The sequence below is a fragment of the Erpetoichthys calabaricus genome, chromosome 7, assembly GCF_900747795.2.
Source record: "Erpetoichthys calabaricus chromosome 7, fErpCal1.3, whole genome shotgun sequence".
Lineage (NCBI taxonomy): Eukaryota > Metazoa > Chordata > Cladistia > Polypteriformes > Polypteridae > Erpetoichthys > Erpetoichthys calabaricus.
In genome coordinates, this window is record NC_041400.2 from 194,481,757 (window position 1) to 194,501,027 (window position 19,271).

At 38.6% G+C, this 19,271-nt stretch overlaps 1 protein-coding gene across 1 annotated transcript in view; it reads right to left on the bottom strand.

Moving 5' to 3' along the window:
* The window catches only part of haus6 (HAUS augmin-like complex, subunit 6), a 49,851-nt gene that overhangs the window by 10,070 nt on the left and 20,510 nt on the right, over nt 1–19,271 (bottom strand). Inside the window, exons 6-12 of the mRNA XM_028805886.2 lie at nt 15,369–15,434; nt 14,236–14,290; nt 11,525–11,698; nt 7,851–8,044; nt 5,945–6,071; nt 4,502–4,604; nt 2,325–2,406 (exon numbers count right to left, since the gene is read on the bottom strand). Coding sequence (XP_028661719.2) covers nt 2,325–2,406; nt 4,502–4,604; nt 5,945–6,071; nt 7,851–8,044; nt 11,525–11,698; nt 14,236–14,290; nt 15,369–15,434 — 801 coding nt within the window. The remainder of the gene's footprint in view (nt 1–2,324; nt 2,407–4,501; nt 4,605–5,944; nt 6,072–7,850; nt 8,045–11,524; nt 11,699–14,235; nt 14,291–15,368; nt 15,435–19,271) is intronic.

A 19,271-nucleotide genomic window follows, 5' to 3' on the forward strand; every position in this document is an offset into this window, starting at 1 on the left:
ATGTACACAGCAAAATACTCCATGGACTTATGTAATTTCGTTGAACCTGTCGGACTCCGAGTTTGATGCAAGTGATCTGGAGATGGATATCGAAAATGAAAGTGAGCCATCGGCATCATCTGATCGGTCCCCTACAGCAGCATTCACCTGGGAGGACCACTTATGACGACAAGAGGTATAAACCATATTGTGTCACACTGAGACCACTACCGCCGCCCTCCTGCTGTGATGCCGAACAAGCGCCAACAGCAGCCACAGCACGTAGCCACCAACATTTTATGTTGATTTATGTGTGAAACCATTGCTTTGTGTGCTTTACAGAAAACTTGAGTTTTTTGGAAAAATAATTCAGCCCTCAAAGTTAAATGTGCTCTATAAATTGACATAGACATTTATTCTTTAAACATTCTCTTAGCACTATTAACTGTATAGAATTGATAAAAACAAAGTTACATACAAAATGCCAATTCTACCACACTAAAATATACATTTAAAAAAAAAAAAAAAAAAAAAAAAAATGAACAGCTTCATGGTCACACATCTGAATGTAAATTAATTTTATTGACAAACCACACTAAATTGCTACCACTGTAATTGTCAAGTAGCATAAAAGCAGTATAGACAATATACCGTTTCAATTTTTACTTGAAATTATACAAGTGCATCTCAATACATTAGAATATAATTGAAAAGTTAATTTCAGTAACTCAAAAAAAGTGAAACTCACATTATATAGATTCATTACACTGATATTTCAAGCACTTTTTTCATTTTTCTGATTATTGCTTATAGCTAATGAAAATCCAAAATTCAGTATCTCAGAAAATTCAAATATTGTGAAAAAGTTCAATATCGCAGACGCCTGGTGTCCCACTCATCTCCGCTAATTAACCTAAAACACCTGCAAAGCCTTCAAATGGTCTCTTAGTCTGGTTCAGTAGGCCACACAATCATGGGGGAGACCACTGACTTGACAGCTGTCCAGTAGACAGTCACTAACACCCTCCACAAGGAGGGTAAGCCACAAAAGGTCATTGCTAAAGAAGCTGGCTGTTCAGATTGCTGTATCCAAGCATATTAATGGAAAGTTGAGTGGAAGGAAAAATGTGACACCAGAAAAAGGTGCACAAGCAACACATAACAGCAGTCTTGAAAGGATTGTGAAGAATTTGGGAGAGATTCCCAAGGAGTGGGCTGAGGCTGGAGTCAGTGCTTCAAGAGCCACCACACACATACACAGATGTATCTGGAACTCACAGCATTCCTTGTGTCACGCCACTCCTGAACCAGAGACAACATCAGAAGCGTCTTACCTGGGCGAAGGAGAAAACGGACTGGACTGTTAACAGTTCAGTGGTCCAAAGTCCTCTTTTCAGATGAAAGTCAATTTTGCATTTCATTTGGAAATCAAGAGTCTGGAGGAAGCACAGAATCCAAGTTGCTGGAGGGTCCAGTGTGAAGTTTCCACAGTCAGTGATGATTTGGGGAGCCATGTCATCTTCTGGTGTTGGTCCACTGTGTTTTATCAACTCCAAAGTCAGCACAGCCGTCTACCAGGAAATTTTACAGCACTTCATGCTTCCCTCTGCTGACAAGCTTTACGGAGATGCTGATTTCGTTTTCCACCAGGACTTGGTACTTTTGCCAGTGTGGGCAGGTACCAATACCTAGTTTAATGACCACGGTATCACTGCTTGATTGGCCAGCAAACTTACCTGACCTAAACACCATAGAGAATCTATCAAGAGGAAGAGGAGACACCAGAGCCAACAAGGCAGATGAGCTGAAGGCCGCGATCAACACATCTTGGGCTTCCATAACACCTCAGCAGTGCCACTGGCTGATCGCCTCCATGCCATGCCGCATTGATGCAGTTATTTATGCAAAAGGAGCCGCGACCAGGTATTGAGTGCATACATGGATAGACTTTTCAATAGGTCAACATTTCTGTATTAAAAAAAAAAACTTTTATTGGTCTTATGTAATATTCTAATTTTCTGAGAAACTGAATTTTGAGTTTTCATTACCTGTAGGCCATTATTTCTTTTCATTTTGCTGATAAACGCTTGAAATAGATCACTGTATGTAATGAATCTATATAAAATATAAGTTTCACTTTTTGAATTGAATTACTGAAATAAACTTTGATGATATTCTAATTTATTAGATGCACCTGTATTGTTACAGTACATGAAACCAAATATCTTACTAAAATTTTATAGTAAAATAAATGATGTGAGTAACAAATACTGCATGGTAAAGGCTTTTACTTTTAGCTCACCTATGATAACATAAAAACCATGGAAAGGACAAAACCGTAATACCTTTTCAAGCTTGTGTTTTTTGCCTCCCTTATTTCCAAGTTATCCAGGAATGAAGTCACAGATTTTCCCTTCTTTGGTGACTCTAGACAGAAAAAATGCAAACTGATGGTATATAAGAATACTACTACTAGAACATTGCATTATGGTTTATATAGATAAAGTAAAATAGTGAAACGAACAGGTATTGGGGAGTACGGGTGGATCACATAGCAATTTATGACATCAGAACGTAAGTGAAATAAATGGTCAAAAAAGACTGCATGGGGTATTTAAGTTGTACATAATACATTTGAAGTGGTCAAGTTGATAAGTAACTAATGCCACTAGCAGCAAATAAGTTTAAGACTAGCTTCTTTTTCTTTGTAAAAGTTAGTTTTTTATTTTAAAGAATTATTTTTTCACATCTTGTTGGGTCTTTTGAACCTTCAAGATGGAAAGCAGCATTTGATCAAAAAATTGCTGTTTATTTGCAAAAAATCTAAAATGCTCTTAACAAGCAATACATCTTACTGGGCAGCAGAATGACTAGATCAGTAAACACTCTTGATGAAGGTGAGACACCAAGCATGAAAAAATTTCATGGTGGACAAATGGGTTGGGGGACCTGGTTGGGATTGAGTCTTTTTTGCAAATGCTGAAAGTTACCATGTGTGTGTTGTACTTTAAATATATTCTACTGCCGTAATGTTAAAGTGCAATATTTATTTAATAATACCATACAAATTTACAAGCCCTATTAATCCTGAGCAAGATCGCAGGGGATGGAGCCTATCCCAGCAAGCATAGGACACAAGGCAGGAACAACTCCCAGAAAGGGTGCCAGTTCATTGCTGGATGTATATATTCAACCATTTTAGAAATTGTGACTTTAAGTACCATACTATTAAAAGGCACGCATGTAAAGTCAGCACAAGTTGTGAAAGGGGAAAGGCATACGTTACCCTCACCATCCACATGGCATTTATATTTTCACCTGTCTTAGGTGAGCCTTTTATACTCTAGATTTTTGTGTTTCAAAGCCCATAAAATAGATTTTTTTCAACAAAATAATCTAGACTGAGAGTGTACTCACACTAGCAATTTGTTCCGTGCCCGAGCATGTTTGTCCACATGTAACCCCCCCCCCCCCAAAAGTAAGTCTACTTCATCTGAACTGGCTTGATGGCTGCTTACTGGGCCAACCATACCATGATCTGGCCCACTTGGAAGAAGTGAACCCAGGCACAGTTCGGTAGGATTAGGGAACAGTGTGAAGGCTAAATGCACCAGAGCACAAAACACAGTCAATGCCATCGATGACTAGTAAAAATCATCTTGTTCGTTCAGCACGATTAACAGCAAAACGCTACGCTGCACACTCAGTATATCAGTAAGAGGGTATGGAGTAACTCTGCCCAACACAACCCCAAAAAAAAAAAAAAAAAAAAAAAAAAAAAAAAAAAAAAAAAAAAAAGACGACATGCATGCCATCCACTCCATACTTGGTTCTGGTTTTGGCTTTACACAAAGACACATGGTGATGATGAAAGCCTGCCTGGGCCTAGAATGTTAAAGTGCGATGTGAGTGCAGGCCACCGGGGGGAGTATGTTGAAGACAATCATATTTGAGGGTTGTACAGAACAAATGTGCCTTGTGTAAGACCACTGTAAAAATTCTCTAAATGGGACTTCCCCCACAGCACTACTCTCCACTGATAACAGAGAAACCCATGCATGATATAGCAGAGTCATGCATAAACATCAAATACTGTATTCACCACAATACATTACCGAACAAATAAATGCTTTACATATCCTGCTTTTTCGGGGGCTGAGTAATTGTAAAGCTTGGGAGAGGGTGAAGTGTGTTTACTGCTGAATCATAAATCACCACCAAAAAATTGGTTTAGTGAAAGAAAAATAACTAATAACTGAAGGACACAGGCAACACTTGCTTTTAGTTTGCTCTAGAGAGGAAAATGTTTCAAGTGAAGGACTGGAGAAAAATTAAGGAATAGGAACCCTGCTGGAAGAGTGTATATTTTAATTTTTTATATACATATGTATATACACACACATGCACAAATTGGAGTTTTTTCAAATGTATTTTAATCATTGCTGTGTTTCTCACATTTCACAAATAAAGATATTTTAGGTATTACACTATAAAAGATAAATATGTACTAAAAACCACAAACCTGGAAATGCAGCTGGGTACTGTGAAAATACGCTTGTCTTGTAGGCAGCTTCTGTAGCAGGCTCAAAGGATAAGGCAGCCATAGCTGGAAGTAAATCTAAAGCCTTAAAAAAATAATGAAATTAAACTGATATTCTGAAAATAAACCATACACTCAATCTCCTCCAATTTAGAAAACAAGATTTCTCACTTAAGGATGATGAAGTATATCTGATGCTATTATTGGAAGAGAGACTGCTGTAGAATATGAAGTTATTTTTATCTAAAGATCACAGTACCACTGAAACAACTGAAAAAGTAGTGGCTTGGGAGGAAGAATGCATACATTTCAATTTCACACTCTTAAAATTTGTGTGTTCAAATTGAGGATTGCCCTAAGATGCGATTGTATAACGTGTAACTATTTTCTTTTAAATTCCAACTTAAATTACATGTGATATATTAAATAGCGCTCATTATAAAGGCTTGAATATGCAACAAAAATTACTTCCAAACAACCTTTAAAAACATATACTAAAACAGTATTACTTGAAGTCCGTTAGCTTGTCACAATCATTAAATTTATCTTGAAAACACATTAAAAAACCCATAAATACTCGCAAACAAAAATGTCTTTCAGCAGCCAATGGGGACAGTTAAAACAAAGCAAAAACTTCCTGATGTATCGAGTTTAAAGCCAAGAGTGTTTCAGAGTTAATTCACACCTTGAAATGACACACATTAGAAAAGTGTACATCCAAGTAACTTTTATACTGCACTTTACTCAAAATGCTCTGTTCAGATAAAAGGGTTACAAAGAAAGTTCAACTTACAGATGTCAATTAAAGTAGCATCAGTGGGGTTTTTTTTTTTTTTAGTGTGAGAGTTAGAGGTAATAAATCAAAAAACATTAAAAAAGGTATTGGTGAAAGTACTATATATTTTTCAATGACACAAAATTAAACCTACCTAAAACTATGCTTACGGTTAACAAACTTCATTCTTGATAGTTGCCCTTTTTGCAATATTAGTTTAGTGAATTGCTCGGATTACACTGTTGCAAATTGCCTGTTGGCAAAATGTTGAAAAACCAAAAAAGGATTTTTAGCGCAAATATGCAGCATTGACCCTCTTAAATGGAAACCAAGAGTAATCATCATATTCATCACTTAGTTTTAATAGGTTTGTCACGTCAACGCAAATTACAACAATAGCTCAGCGATATGATTTATTATATGTGGAAGTCATCATCTGGCTTGGTTATATTTTCCTACTTGATCAAGGGTGTCCCCAAAATCTCATTATGTATATGGAAATATTCTAAAATCCAAAAATAACAAATTCGAAATTTCTCTGGTCTTGGGCATTTCTGAGTAGATACACTCAACCTGCATGTATTAGTCCTATAGTGTGAACCAAAACAGCAATAGTAAAAATGTGTCCAAAAAACCCATAAGACACTTACCGGGTGTGCTGGAGCAACAAGGTTAAAGGGTTTCCGTTTTAAGTACTGTTCCCATTTATTATCCCATTGTTTTTCTTTTTCACAAATCGATTCTTTAACAACAGGGAGAGATTCAGTAATTTTCTTTCTGCAAAAGGGAAAAGAATATAAATGTTGAGAAAGCTGCAGGTTAAAAAAAAAAATAAAAAAATAAAAAAATTGTTAAGACCAAAACTAAGCAACCTATAGTCTATCATTATTTTCTGCATTGGATGGTAAAGTAGCTGGAAATTTTTAAATGAACCTATTTTTAATGTATCCATAAAAACAGCTTAATATGCATACAAGCTCTTAATCATAACTTAAAAATCTCTCTAATATAGTAAAGACAAACATTATATACTGTGTATTAAGGTAGGGTAATAAGCCTCCGTTTCAAAGGTTAAGACACCTACAGTCAAATGTTCATCCAGTCACCGTCTTGTAATGGTTTGAACATTATCCCAAAGCATGCATGGGCTTTCCCAGATCCTTACACATTCCATATATAAGCATGTAAGGTCAAATTGTCTTTGCAGGACTAAATGCAGATGTGTGAATATGTAAACAAATAATCTAAAGGCGAAAACTCCTTTAGGTCTGTACATTTTACTGGGCTTTCATGATGACCACTAATTTGAATAAATGTTTAAACTAAACTGATGAGATGCTGCTGTCAATGCAAACCCATGCACCGGCCTGCCTCAACTGCATCTCAGACAAGATGCAATCTTGAGAAATGTTTCATAGTGTACATAAAAGATCCGATGGTTACCTACGTCCTTAACATCACTGCGATCATCACTGACTGAAGAGCCCCGTTATGTTCTGTTGGAAGAGCTGCTCATCCATAAATGAAATTGGGTCAAAGGGCGAATATCCGGGTCAAGGAGAAACCTAAAAAGGTGGTCTGGAGATGGCCGAGGCAAAGATCTGGAGCAAGGACTAAAGTAAGGTGGAAAGGAATCAGACCAGTGCTGACTTTCTATAATGAAAAATGTTCGATTGCCTTCATATAAGTTGCTTGAACCGTTATATTTCAATGAGAGTGAGGGCGAGGTAAGGTACAATGATATTTGTGTACTGCAGAGAACTGGATTACACATCTTATTTACAAAGCTATTTTAATGCTGGACAGGTTTCATCAGACAGAGTGGAAAAAGTAGGAGGATGGGAGATTTGTGAATGTGCAGTGATGAAAAAGGGAGCACAATATAATTAAAACTAAATGTGTGATCCAGGCATTGAATTGTGGACTGAATTCGTCCATGATACTGCCTGGGAAAGCAAGTTACATCACCCTGGCTGCTCAGCACCGTGATTCACTTTGTACCAGTGTCTTTTTGTTGAATCATTCTTAATGCTGGGGAGTTCAAACAAGGAATCGAGGCCTATTAGGCCTGTTCCTTTGAGTGACATTACAATATCCAAATACTAATGCCTTTAAATACACAGTAAAACTGTAGCACAATCCGAGAAGGACTGACCTCCTCATACTTCCACCTAGAAGCCTGTTTAGAAAGTAGCAGGTCTTTGTTATCCAAGCCAGATGTTTTTATGTGCGTTATTGGGGTGTTTCTATCAAATTTTTTTTTTTTTTTTTTTTTTGGGGAGCTTCTGTACAATATTTCCCATTGGGGACAAACAGTATAATCTGACTTACTGCAAGGTACATTTTTCAGAAATAAAAGCAGGATTTAAAAAATTAATCTTTTTAAACTCGAGGCCAAGATCTTAACTAGAACACATTGTTTACATGTCAAAGAAGTCAGCTAGTACTTTGTTTTATTACTACCACAAAAAACTTCTAGAAAACATGCTAATCAAACCATCTAAAACCATAATGATTACGCTTATATTATAAATACATGACAGAAATGGAAAGCACCTCATAACCTTCAAAGCCTGCAGTGATTTAAGATAGAGCTGTAATTGTCCTCTGATTTGCTGCACATCCAGTTCTACTTTGCTGGATCCCATCTTCAAAGACTCATCTCGAAGAATATGCAGTGCATCATTCAGTAACTGCAGAACCCGTAAATAGTTAACTTTCCCAGCTTCATACACATTACCATACTCCAACTTGGGGGGAAGAAAAAAAAAACAAAAAAAACAAAAATGAATGTGAATGCCCATTGTTAGTCAATTAAAACAGCAATCATGAAAGATAATTGACCTGCTCTTATCTTTAATGCATTCCTACTTTTGTAGTTTTTGATTGTGAGCAGATAAATATAAATGTTTAATGCTGCTCAGTTACATGTAACCACTCGAAGTGAAGATAAAATGAGCACTAAGAGGGACAAGCACAGAAACCCTGCACATTGTTATTCAGCGATGACAGTTCTTACTGGACTATTATTGCATTATACAGCACTCCAATGGTACCGAGAACATATTGCTTCAGTTTTCACTCCCTACAGTTTACCAAGATAAAAAGTAAGGAATACACAGTATAAATGGATTTTTCTGCTGTTAATATGCATCCATTCAATATGGTGACCTTTTTTCCTCAACAGCAAAGGAAAAAAAAAAAAATGGCACTCAGTTTTACTATTTGGCTCAAGGAGCTTCTACATTATAATATTTATCTAATATAACAAATTATTATGTTTGTAGTGTGGCAGAGAAGTACGTGAGAGTGGCACAGGATATGTACGAGAGGAGTGTGACCGTGGTGAGGTCTGCGGTAGGAGTGATGGAGGTGGGATTACATCAGGGATCGGCTCTGAGCAGTTTCTTATTTGCAATGCTGATGGACAGGTTGACAGACGAGATTAGACAGGAGTCCCTGTGGACTGTGAGGTTTGCGGATGACACTGATCTATAGAGAGAGTAGGCAGCAAGTCGAGGAGACCCTGGAGAGGTGGAGATAAGCTCTATAGAGAAGAGGAATGAAGATCAGTAGGACCACCAAGACAGAATACATGTGTGTTAAAGAGGGAGGTCAGTGGAGTGGTCAGGATGCAGGGAGTAGAGTTGGTGAAGGTGGAGGAGTTTAAATCCTTGGGATCAACAGTGCAGAGTAAAGAGGAGTGTGAAAGAGGTGAAAAAAAGTGTTGGCAGTGTGGAATGGGTGGAGAAGAGTGTCAGGAGTGACTTGTGACAGACGGGTATCAGCAAGAGTGAAAGGGAAGATCTACAGGACGGTAGTGAGATGGGTTGGAGACTGTGGCACTGGCTAGAAAGCAGGAGACAGCGCTGGAGGTGGCAGAGTTAGATGCTAAGATTTGCATTGGGTATGGACAGGATTAGAAATGAGGACATTAGAAGGTCAGCTCAGGTGGGACGGTTTGGAGACAAAGTCAGAGACAAGATTGCGTTGGTTTGGACACGTGCCGAGGAGAGATGCTGGGTATATTGACAGTAGGGTGCTAAGGATAGAGTTGCCAGGTAAGAGGAGAAGAGGAAGGCTTAAGAGAAGGTGGTGAGAGAGGATATGCAGGGGATGGGTGTGAGAGCAAGATGGTGAGGACAGAAAGATGGAAAAAATGATCTGCTGTAGTGACTCCTAACAGGAGCAGCTGAAAGAAGAAGATTATGCTTAGTGTTTTCATATGTGCGACCTTTGTACGTATTTCTTCTAGGAAATTTAGTTAACATTACCAGTCCAAGTATTCAGGCCAAAATACAAATATAAACTGAAACAAGACTGTGCAAGAGAGCACTGTGATACATTTTCATTTTATCTACACCCAATACTTCACCGGATAAGACTTAACAGAGTTCAGTACTTTTCAACTCAATGTTATTGCTTCAAAAACATGGAACATATGCATTTGCCATATGAAATTGTGCTCTCGAGTTAAGGGTTTTCTGTAAATTTTAAAAAATATCTTGCCTGCCTTGGTGTTTTATAATGAAGGTTACAGTGCATGGAGCACCACCAGACAATAAAAGTCTAAGAAACTTACTGAATACATCCACTTTGAAGTGGTAAAAATTTTGATATAAGAAAACAGTCCTTCCATCTCTCCAGGGCATGTTTGGGACAGCAAAAGGAATATGGAAATAATTTAATCACATTTTCCTGGTACTATTTTCCTTGAGGTGAGAATGTGTTTTGTATTTGCTTGTGTGATATAGCAGTGGCCTTTGGGTGAGGAGTTCTCATATAAATAAGGAAGCAAATCAACATGACACCGAGCACGTGGCAGGAAGTTTACGAGGATTTGGTCTGTTGAGAGAGAACCACGACACCTCATGCTGAAAGGCTACGAGCACTAAGGAAGCACACACAGCTAGTCTTTTCAAACAAGTGCCTGAATCTCATAATACTGGTGTTTTTGTATTTGAAAATGTCACGTATAAGCTATTTTACAAAAGTGTGCATAGCTTCAAGACACAGATCAATGCTCAACAACTTTGTGGACTTAAAAATATGGACAAGTGCTCCATACTCCCATAATAAAAGAAAAGGGTGGGCAAGTTTTTATTTCCAAATTTATAAAAAAAAAACGACACTTAACACAAATTCATGCAGGAAACGCATACAACACAATGTGAAGATATAGCATTTTAAAAATACTGAACTTGCCCTTTAACTGGAGTAAACCTTAACCCTTACACGATCCTCTGATCAAATCTCAAATAAAAAGAGGAATAACCTTGGAGGTCAATCATCACCCCAAAAGCAGATAGACGTCACATAGTATATGTGTACCAAATTTCAGGTCAATAGGTCAAACGTTTTGCGAGCTACAGGTGATTTAAAATCCTGGACAGACAAACGAACAGCCATGGTAGAAGATTATATAAGACCAGTAACGGCAGATTGCACGATAACGTGCAGTGAATACACGACTTGATCATTCCTAGTTTTCCTCTTTCTCTGTACGTTTAGCATTCGTTTGCTCAGAGGTTGATGCGCGTGTTGCTTCCTGAGCAGCTCTTTTCTCCACCCAAGTGGCCCGCATCTTCTCTTCTTCCGTCGGCATCTTTATGCGCTAAAACTGATCAAGTCAGTGTGTGTTGCAATTACTAATTACGTTTTTCTTAATTTTTCACTTAAGTCTTCAATCTGCGTCAAGAATGATTTAAAATATGAAGAGGTAGAGGAAGTGATGGCGCCTGTATGCATGCGCCGCATGGCCGCTGCCAAAAGTTGATTTCACAATAAGATAAAAGGAATAAATCATCACCCCGAAAGCGGACAGTAGAGGTCACGTAGTATGTGTGTACCAAATTTCAGGTCAATCGGTCAAACAGTTAGCAAGCTACAGGCGATTTAAAATCCTGGACAGACAGACAGACAGACAAACGGACAGCCATGGTAGCGTATTATATAAGAAGATGATAAGATTCTTTTACAACATTAAACAGTTCTATTTACTCAAATTGCACATTCAGGGGAGTTACAAAAATATTTGCTTATGCAATTCAGCATAACCTGCAAATCAACAAAAAATACACCATTACCTAAAATTATTTTGTCTAGTAGTATTAGGATTAAAGCAGCATGTCGGTGAAAGATTAAACAAAAGCAACAGTCCGCCTATAAATCGTCAAACAAAAACGTAAGGCAAATAAGAGAAGTCCAAAACTGATTAGCAATTCACTTACTGTATTAGGTGAATTTTCAATTCTTTCCAACAATAACCGTGGCACCTTTATAGACACCTCTGTTCCATCAAGGACATATTTATTAACATTCCCTTGGATTATTGAGTCTACTACCTCCCTTTCCTTCTCCAAGACGGACATGAACTCTTTGATAACTTCCCAGAAGGACTGAACCTAGATGGACAGGAAAGAAAACACCAACAAAAACTTGGGACAAGATGTAAAATATTTTCATGCATTTTAAACACATTTACTTTTCAATTGAAAAATTACACACACACACACACACACACATATATATATATATATATATATGCAGTATATAGTAGACTCTCAAGCCAATGAGCCTACAACAACCAAACAATCGGTGACTACATCTAGCTCTTAGTTCTTTTCCTGGAGTTCTATATGCAGGTACCATATAAGGCACATTGTATTTCGGTCTGTACAGAAGATAATGCTTGGCAGAATTAAGATTAGCAAATCAGAAATACCTTAAGATTATATTATTTGAGTCTTCAAAACTAACACAGGAATTTCATTCCAAGGCAGTACAGTAGTTAATACTGCGGTCTCAGAGCTCCTACAAGCTTGGTCCAAATCACTGTGTGGAGTTTACACCATCAGCCAGTTTTTGTGCAAGGTTTTTCTCCGGGTATACAATTCATTTGAGAGTCTAAATTTAGGCCTCCAAGTATGAATGTATGCACGCATACATGCATGCATAAGTTTTCCCTAAAAATAGGACAAGCAAACCATTTTAGTGTTTTTCCAACTTGCATCTATTGTGGTCAGATTTGGCTCCAGTATTTAACATCCACAAAGATGAATTTAGCAATTTCAGGAAATGGGCACAGTCTTTAAAGGACCAATGTTGCGAAAAGCTTTTAAATTAACCAGTTTCTTAATTTAATGTCAATCACCTCTTTTACTGAACAGAACACCGGAGCATACGGTCTAGTGTCATTAAGTCCTCTACTGCCGGCATGATTTTACATGAGCAGGAATCTCTTGTAATGGACACCAGGCAGGGGCTGGCGTTTTGGTCTGGGAGGGTCCAAGGTTCCTTACCCAGCTGGGAGGCCAGTTTAATGGACTAAATGCGCCAACCACCAGATAAAATAGGTGGCAGTCTTCCTGGGCTATGGTGCTTGCATTGATACCCAAAAGGCAGGCTATGAATTGAAGTCCAGTTAGACAGCCCTGCGGTGTTCCATGGGTGCCACCAGGGGGAGCTGCATGGACAGATCATCACCACTTTAAGGAACTTCCGCCTAAAACCGAAAATGCTTCCAAACTGTAGTGCAGTAACACCAGAAGTGCTTCCGGGACTGGCATAAAGGAAACCACTCAACCTCATCTAGGAGAGTAGCTGGACAACACTCTCTGGGAGGAGAAGAAACAAGAAAGAAAAGAAGAGCGAATAGGAGGAATTGTGCATGTGCATTACCTGTGAAGATATTTGTTAAATCATTATTTGAACCAAGGCAGTCGGAGACAATTCTGGGTACCTGGAGTCTGGGTCGGAGTTGACAAAAATATACCGACTCAAACTCCTAATAAAATTTAAATAGTAATAGTTTCACAAACAATAGTCATAATTAAGTACTTAACTATGCACTGGGCTGCTTTATTACATTAGATGTGTTACTACTAGTGTGAATATACAACCTGACTTTCACATATTGTAATCTGGATTATGGTACATTACAAAAAGTGTTTTCACTATTTCAGATATAATGTGTAACAAGTTAACGTGAGTGTAAACAAGTGTAATGATGTAGGTGTGTGTGTGTGCTAGGCCTGGTGTGTGTTCAGGGGTTCTTGTCTTTTGTTTAAACTGGCCAATACAGTAGAGAGTCAGCTTCCTAGCCAGTAGTTCTCAGGTTAAATGACGACGTGTATGTTGCCTTCCTTTAATCAACAGGGAAAATACATTAGCATATTAAAATACAGAGGAGTCGAAGGATTTATCTAACGACTCCACAGCCTTGATTTGAACGGTGACTTGTGTTGGTATTGGGGGATTTTAAGGTTCCGTGGCTTCTCCAACAGGTCCCACTCTACATTTTCTACCCTTTTTGCTTAATTTTATTTACTTATGAAGTACTTTAATGTAATTTTCACCTTTAAGTGAGTCTATTATTAAGCAGTTGCTTTAAATAAAATTGTGAAGTTGTTAGTTGAATGATCAAGAATGATTTAAAACTAGTAAAGTGAAAGAGATCCTGGGAGGAATTTGACACAGTGGATTAAAAGACAGCGTTTACAAAGAGTAAAATATCCAATTATTCATGAGCCAAAACTGCTATCGGGAACAAAAGCTACAGACACTGTGGGCCTTCAAGAACAGAACTACCCTACTCTTAAAAACAATAAGCACTATATTACAGACAGAAAACACACGACAAAAGATGCAGATTTTGATAAATCACAAGACAAAACTGAGGTTGTCAGGGGGCACTAATGGTTTTTACCACAACCTTGTAAAAATATAAAAACACAAACAATTATCCAAAATCACAAACCATCAATCAGCACTCTCAAACAAGACAAAAAATCAAAAACCAGTGCAGATTAACTAACATGTTATGAGCTGCTCTAGTATTAAATTGACAATGGGAATACCACATTTCCCAAATACAGGACTGTAGTAAGCTAGAGCCTTTCATGACAGTATCAGTTTATAATTTTAAAAGAAAGCATCTTACCACTTTAATTTTCTCAGCACTGTTGCCAGCATTTTGTATTTCACCAGTCTTCATTCTGTTCAGGTAACAGAAAAGAATCTGACTTAAGATTTCAACAAAGTTTTAGGTCACAATAAAAATAAATATTTTTGCAAATGGAGACAATGACTCAGTCCATCAAGTTACTAGCTTCAACAATACGAGGGTTGTCTGGGTTCCACGTGGAATTTTATCGTTTGTCGAGTGTCAGCCTGTCGAAACCTGTTCTGCTGTGTAGAGGGATTATTCAAGTGGTTGCATGTTTTTGTTCAGATGTTTTGCTCCCTCTCTTCCTTCAGAATGAACACGAGAAGCAAACGAACCGAGTGCGCGCAGCCGGCGCTAGCGGCGAAGCTCCCGACTCCGTGCGTGCATGACTTTTGAGTGATGATTCTTATGACTTTTCTGATGGTTTAATCCGCTCGGTGAAACATACCATGTTTGTCATCTTTTTCAACATCGATGGCACTGTTGCGTCAATTCCGCTGATGGAGAGGAAAACTGACCTCTGAGTGGTACACCACTCAGTGCCTGCCTGACATTTTTTCTGCGATGGCTAGAGGCCGGTCCAAGAACTTGCGAAGGCACTTTTTGCATCATGACAATGCGCCAGCCCACACGGCTAATGCGACGAAGCATTTCATTGAAGACAGTGGTGTCAACGTTTTGAACCCGCCACCCTACTCGCCTGATCTTGCACCATGTGACTTTTGGCTCTTCCCGAAGGTGACAGAACCCCTGCGAGGCCACAACTTCGAAACTTGAGGAACTGATTGCAGCTGTCAAAGAACAGCTGGGCAACCTCCCAAAGACAGCCTTTCGCGAGTGTTTTGCGGAGTGGGTCAGAAGAGCCCAAAAGTGCATTGATGTTGGTGGTGAATACTTGGAAAAAGTTTATAAAGGATCGAAGTACATGAGAAGTACAGCCTTGGCTACTTATTTCGAGTGATTCCGCGCGGAACCCAGACAACCCTTGTATTTATCCCCCCCACACACACACACACAAAGGGCATTTCACTTGGGTCATAAATGCACTTCATGGCACCAACCAAAATGAACACACACCTGTAATTTAACACAGGCACATACCAAATTCTGCACAATTCTGAACTTACTTTGATAATGAAGCATCATATTTTGCGCTTTCTGCATAAAGGGACCTCAATGATTCCACCAAAAGTCTGTGGGAGGGAGAAAAGGTCAGCAATTATGAAATTAAGCACATAAAATACCCTATCTAAGCAGAATTAACATTTGCTTCAATTAAAACTCTACTCTAATGAAAAGCCCAAACCAGTTTTATGAAGAACTAGTCATTTAACCCGTTACAATAACAGGTGCTAGAACAGTAGTGCATAAACATTAGTAGGAACAGTCTATATTAAATGGCAAGGGACTTTGACCTCATTCTTTTTGTTGGTCGTACTTTTCTCTCTTTCAGCCTTTTTGTTGATGTTTACTTGCTGAGCTGACCGTTCTTCGTGGGCTGCCGCCATGTATTGTGTGTCTTTAATTTTCTGTGACAGTAATACTGTCTTGTACGTCCGTAATATACCTTTAATTTTCTCTGGCGGTAATACAGGCATGCGTGTCGGTAATATGCCTTTAATTTCCTCTGACAGTAATACTGGCTTGTATGTGGCTGTAATATGCGTCACTGTATTGTGTACCTTTAATTTCCTCTCGCAGTAATTCTGGTTTGTATTTCCGTAAAACGCTTGTAACTGTCACTGACAGTAATATTGCGCTTCGCACAGTGCTCTGCGCATGCGCACTTCACCAGAAGACACACACGAACACCTGGACGCACACAGGGATTTTATTAAAGAGGATGATCAGGAACTATAAACCATGGCTGCTCAATATGTAAAGGTTATATTGTTAGAGTTATGTGCAAACGCTAGTACACTGAATATTCTATTTAAGAGGTAGCTCACCCAAGCTTCACAACACAAGATGCCATCCAAAAAAAGCCACACAGATAAAGGCCAGGGTCAGTGCAGATACAAGATATCTGTCATAGAACAGCAAAGTCTTTGATGAGAACTTACAGTATGCTCATAAATGAAGGCTTTTCTGAGTGAAGATGAAAATCTTTTCCAAATCGGAGCTCACAGACAGCAGGAGTATATATTCATCTGCTGTATGCAAGTATGGTCTTCTGGTATTTGCATAGTAAACATTTATACTGTTCACTTTTATATACAACAAAACTACTGATCAGTGAACCAACTAAGTGAAAAAAACAGTTTTCAATATTTAGCAGAAGTTGACAGAACACAGTAAGATTTCTTTAATTACCGTTCTGTTCTAGTGTTCCCCTCATAAGTATTATTCAAAGAGGCCATTTTCATTTAAACTATATTTAAAAAAGTGACGTTCTGCTAAATGATATTGAGCCCAACATAAAACAAATAAACAGAAGAAAACACCTTATCCTATATGACTATTTCAGTAAAATGAAAATACACCACAAACTACAAAAAAAGCAACAATTCAAGGCGCAGTCCCTCAGAAATGTGGAAATTCTGCTAAAAATCCAATGAAATGGTTAAGCAAAGAATGATTTTTATGATTAAAGGTAACATTACCGTGGGAACAGCACTTGGGCTACTAAGCAAGGAGTCTCACGGATTCATCAGGCCTCACTGAACGTCCGAAGTTTACATCAGCTCCCCAAGTCTGTGCATGTTTTCCTCCTGGATTCCCAAAGCTGGGCATGTTAGTTTAACAGGAGACTCCAAAATGGTTGTGTCTGTGTACCCTGTGTGGAACTGGCATTATGTCCAGCTTTGGTCTCCGTTTTGCACCTAGCTGATGCAGGCCATTGCCCCCTACAGTTCCACAACTAAATTGACCAAATTTGAATAAGTATGTCACAGCTGATCCTGGACTGAATTCAGAAAAGTGATAGATGACATTTAATATAATTTATTTACACTCCACATTAACATTTGCAATGCACCATTAGAAAACATTTATGTAATGCATGTAGGAATAAAATGCATTGCGTTTTTCATTCCAAAAGATGGCACATTACAAAATTTGATCACTTCTGTCAAGAATTCCATTGCAAATGCTGGGTAAGTCATGCAACAAACAGCTACTGTAACTTAACTCTTTCAGGGCTGATGTCGACTTTTGTCAAAATTATAGGAGGGTAATCAGCTGTAAACTGCAACAAAACTCGCCGTTATGTTTTAGCTTGACTCTCTTTGCTAGAAGGAAAGTTACATAGCTTTGTTGATTTAATCTTGATTCCCTGCGCCTGCATGAGTAGTTGAAGAGCAAACAACCTCTAAATTGGCTCCAACATCTGGCGAGAGACCAAAGCAAATGTGCAAAGCAAAATACTCCATGGACATTTTACGTAATTTCGTTGAATAGGACTCTGACTTGTCGTACTCTGAGTTTGATGCAAGTGATCTGGAGATGGATGTCAAAAACAAAAGTGAGGTATCAGCATCATCTGATCGGTCCACAGCTGATCGTGGTGCTGAACACTTTCATGTAGCTGATGTGCCTACAGCAGCTTTCACCTCGGAGGACCACCACTTATGACGACAAGAGGTACAAACCATATTGCATCACATTGTGACCACCACCCACTTACTGTGTGAAGACAGCCAGGCATCCGGCCCACCGTGCATTCCTGCTGTCAGTCGAGGTGCCCCCACGCAACTACTGCCACCAGAGATGCCAAACATGCGCCAACAGCAGCCATGGCACATACCAACAGATGTTTTATGTTGACTTATGTGAAACCATTGCTTTGGAAAAGTTTTTTGGAAAAAATATTCAGCCCTCAAAGAGTTAAGGAAAGCTGAAACAGAAAATATAGGAAATACAGTAGAAGAACGAAAGAGGGAGTACCAACCTCATTCGAGTCCATTAAACATTCCAGAGATCTGCCATCATTCATGTAGCAAAATGAGCAGGAATAAATTGTGTAAGTAAATAAATTCCAATAACAACAAAGAGGGCATGCTGACCTCTCGGGACTTGACTTTTAGATCCCTGCAGCAAGACCATCACCTACATCCCTCTGTTGGTGGATCAGTTTGCATCAATGGGATTAGCATTTTCTCTAACCTTTTGTTAATTCCTATTACCCCCCCCCCCCCCCAGTTAATTCCTTTATTATGCTATAGAATCATTTTTATTAACCACCTGTTGGAATGAAAAATTTAAGTGATTTTGTGTGTGCACAAGACTAATGTCCTGGAATGGGCAGGTCAAGAAAGACACCCCTAAATGTGTCTTGCAAGTGACCTCCTATGGGTTGTAGAGTACAATCACACTCTTTGGCAAAGTCTTATCGGTCTAGCACATATATCTAAGTGCAAAGACGCTGTCTAATGGAAATGCAATCCAGATTGCACACCATTTAATTACTCTGTCTGGGGTTGGGACCTGAAGGTTGAAAACATGCCTTATGTGAAAGACTTAGTCACTTGGTGGACTCACCACTGCCGACAGCCTGAAAATGTTGACTTGTAGGATCCACTCCACTAAGGGTGGGTGAATTGGAATGTTCTGTGAAATAAGTTGAAACTGAGAAGAGTAACCACCATCCTTCAACCCACATTCAATAGAACAAATATAGATTTTACCGTGATACATGCTGTAACCATAAGCATGGATGCACCTGCTGGACCAGTTTCAAAGGTTAACAGTGGGTAGTTCTACTGTGAGGCTTCTTTTCATAAGGATCATTTTACTTCAAATAGGAACATACAGTGCACATGCAACTTAAGACAAATGATCTTAATGTGTACTTTATAGAATATAGTGTTGGATCAGTACTAAAATTTTGCCTTTGTATTGGTACCAGATTTCAGACTTTATGTACTGGTAGCAAAACAGTTCTAAAGCAAATAATTACGAATTACAAAGTTTTACTTCAGGGAGGTGAGCAGTTGTGCGAAATATGGAGGCTGATGTGCAATCTGATTGTGCCAGACTATGCACTGCTTTAAGAGCCGTGAAGTCCTGATTGAATTAAAGGGAAGGAGATC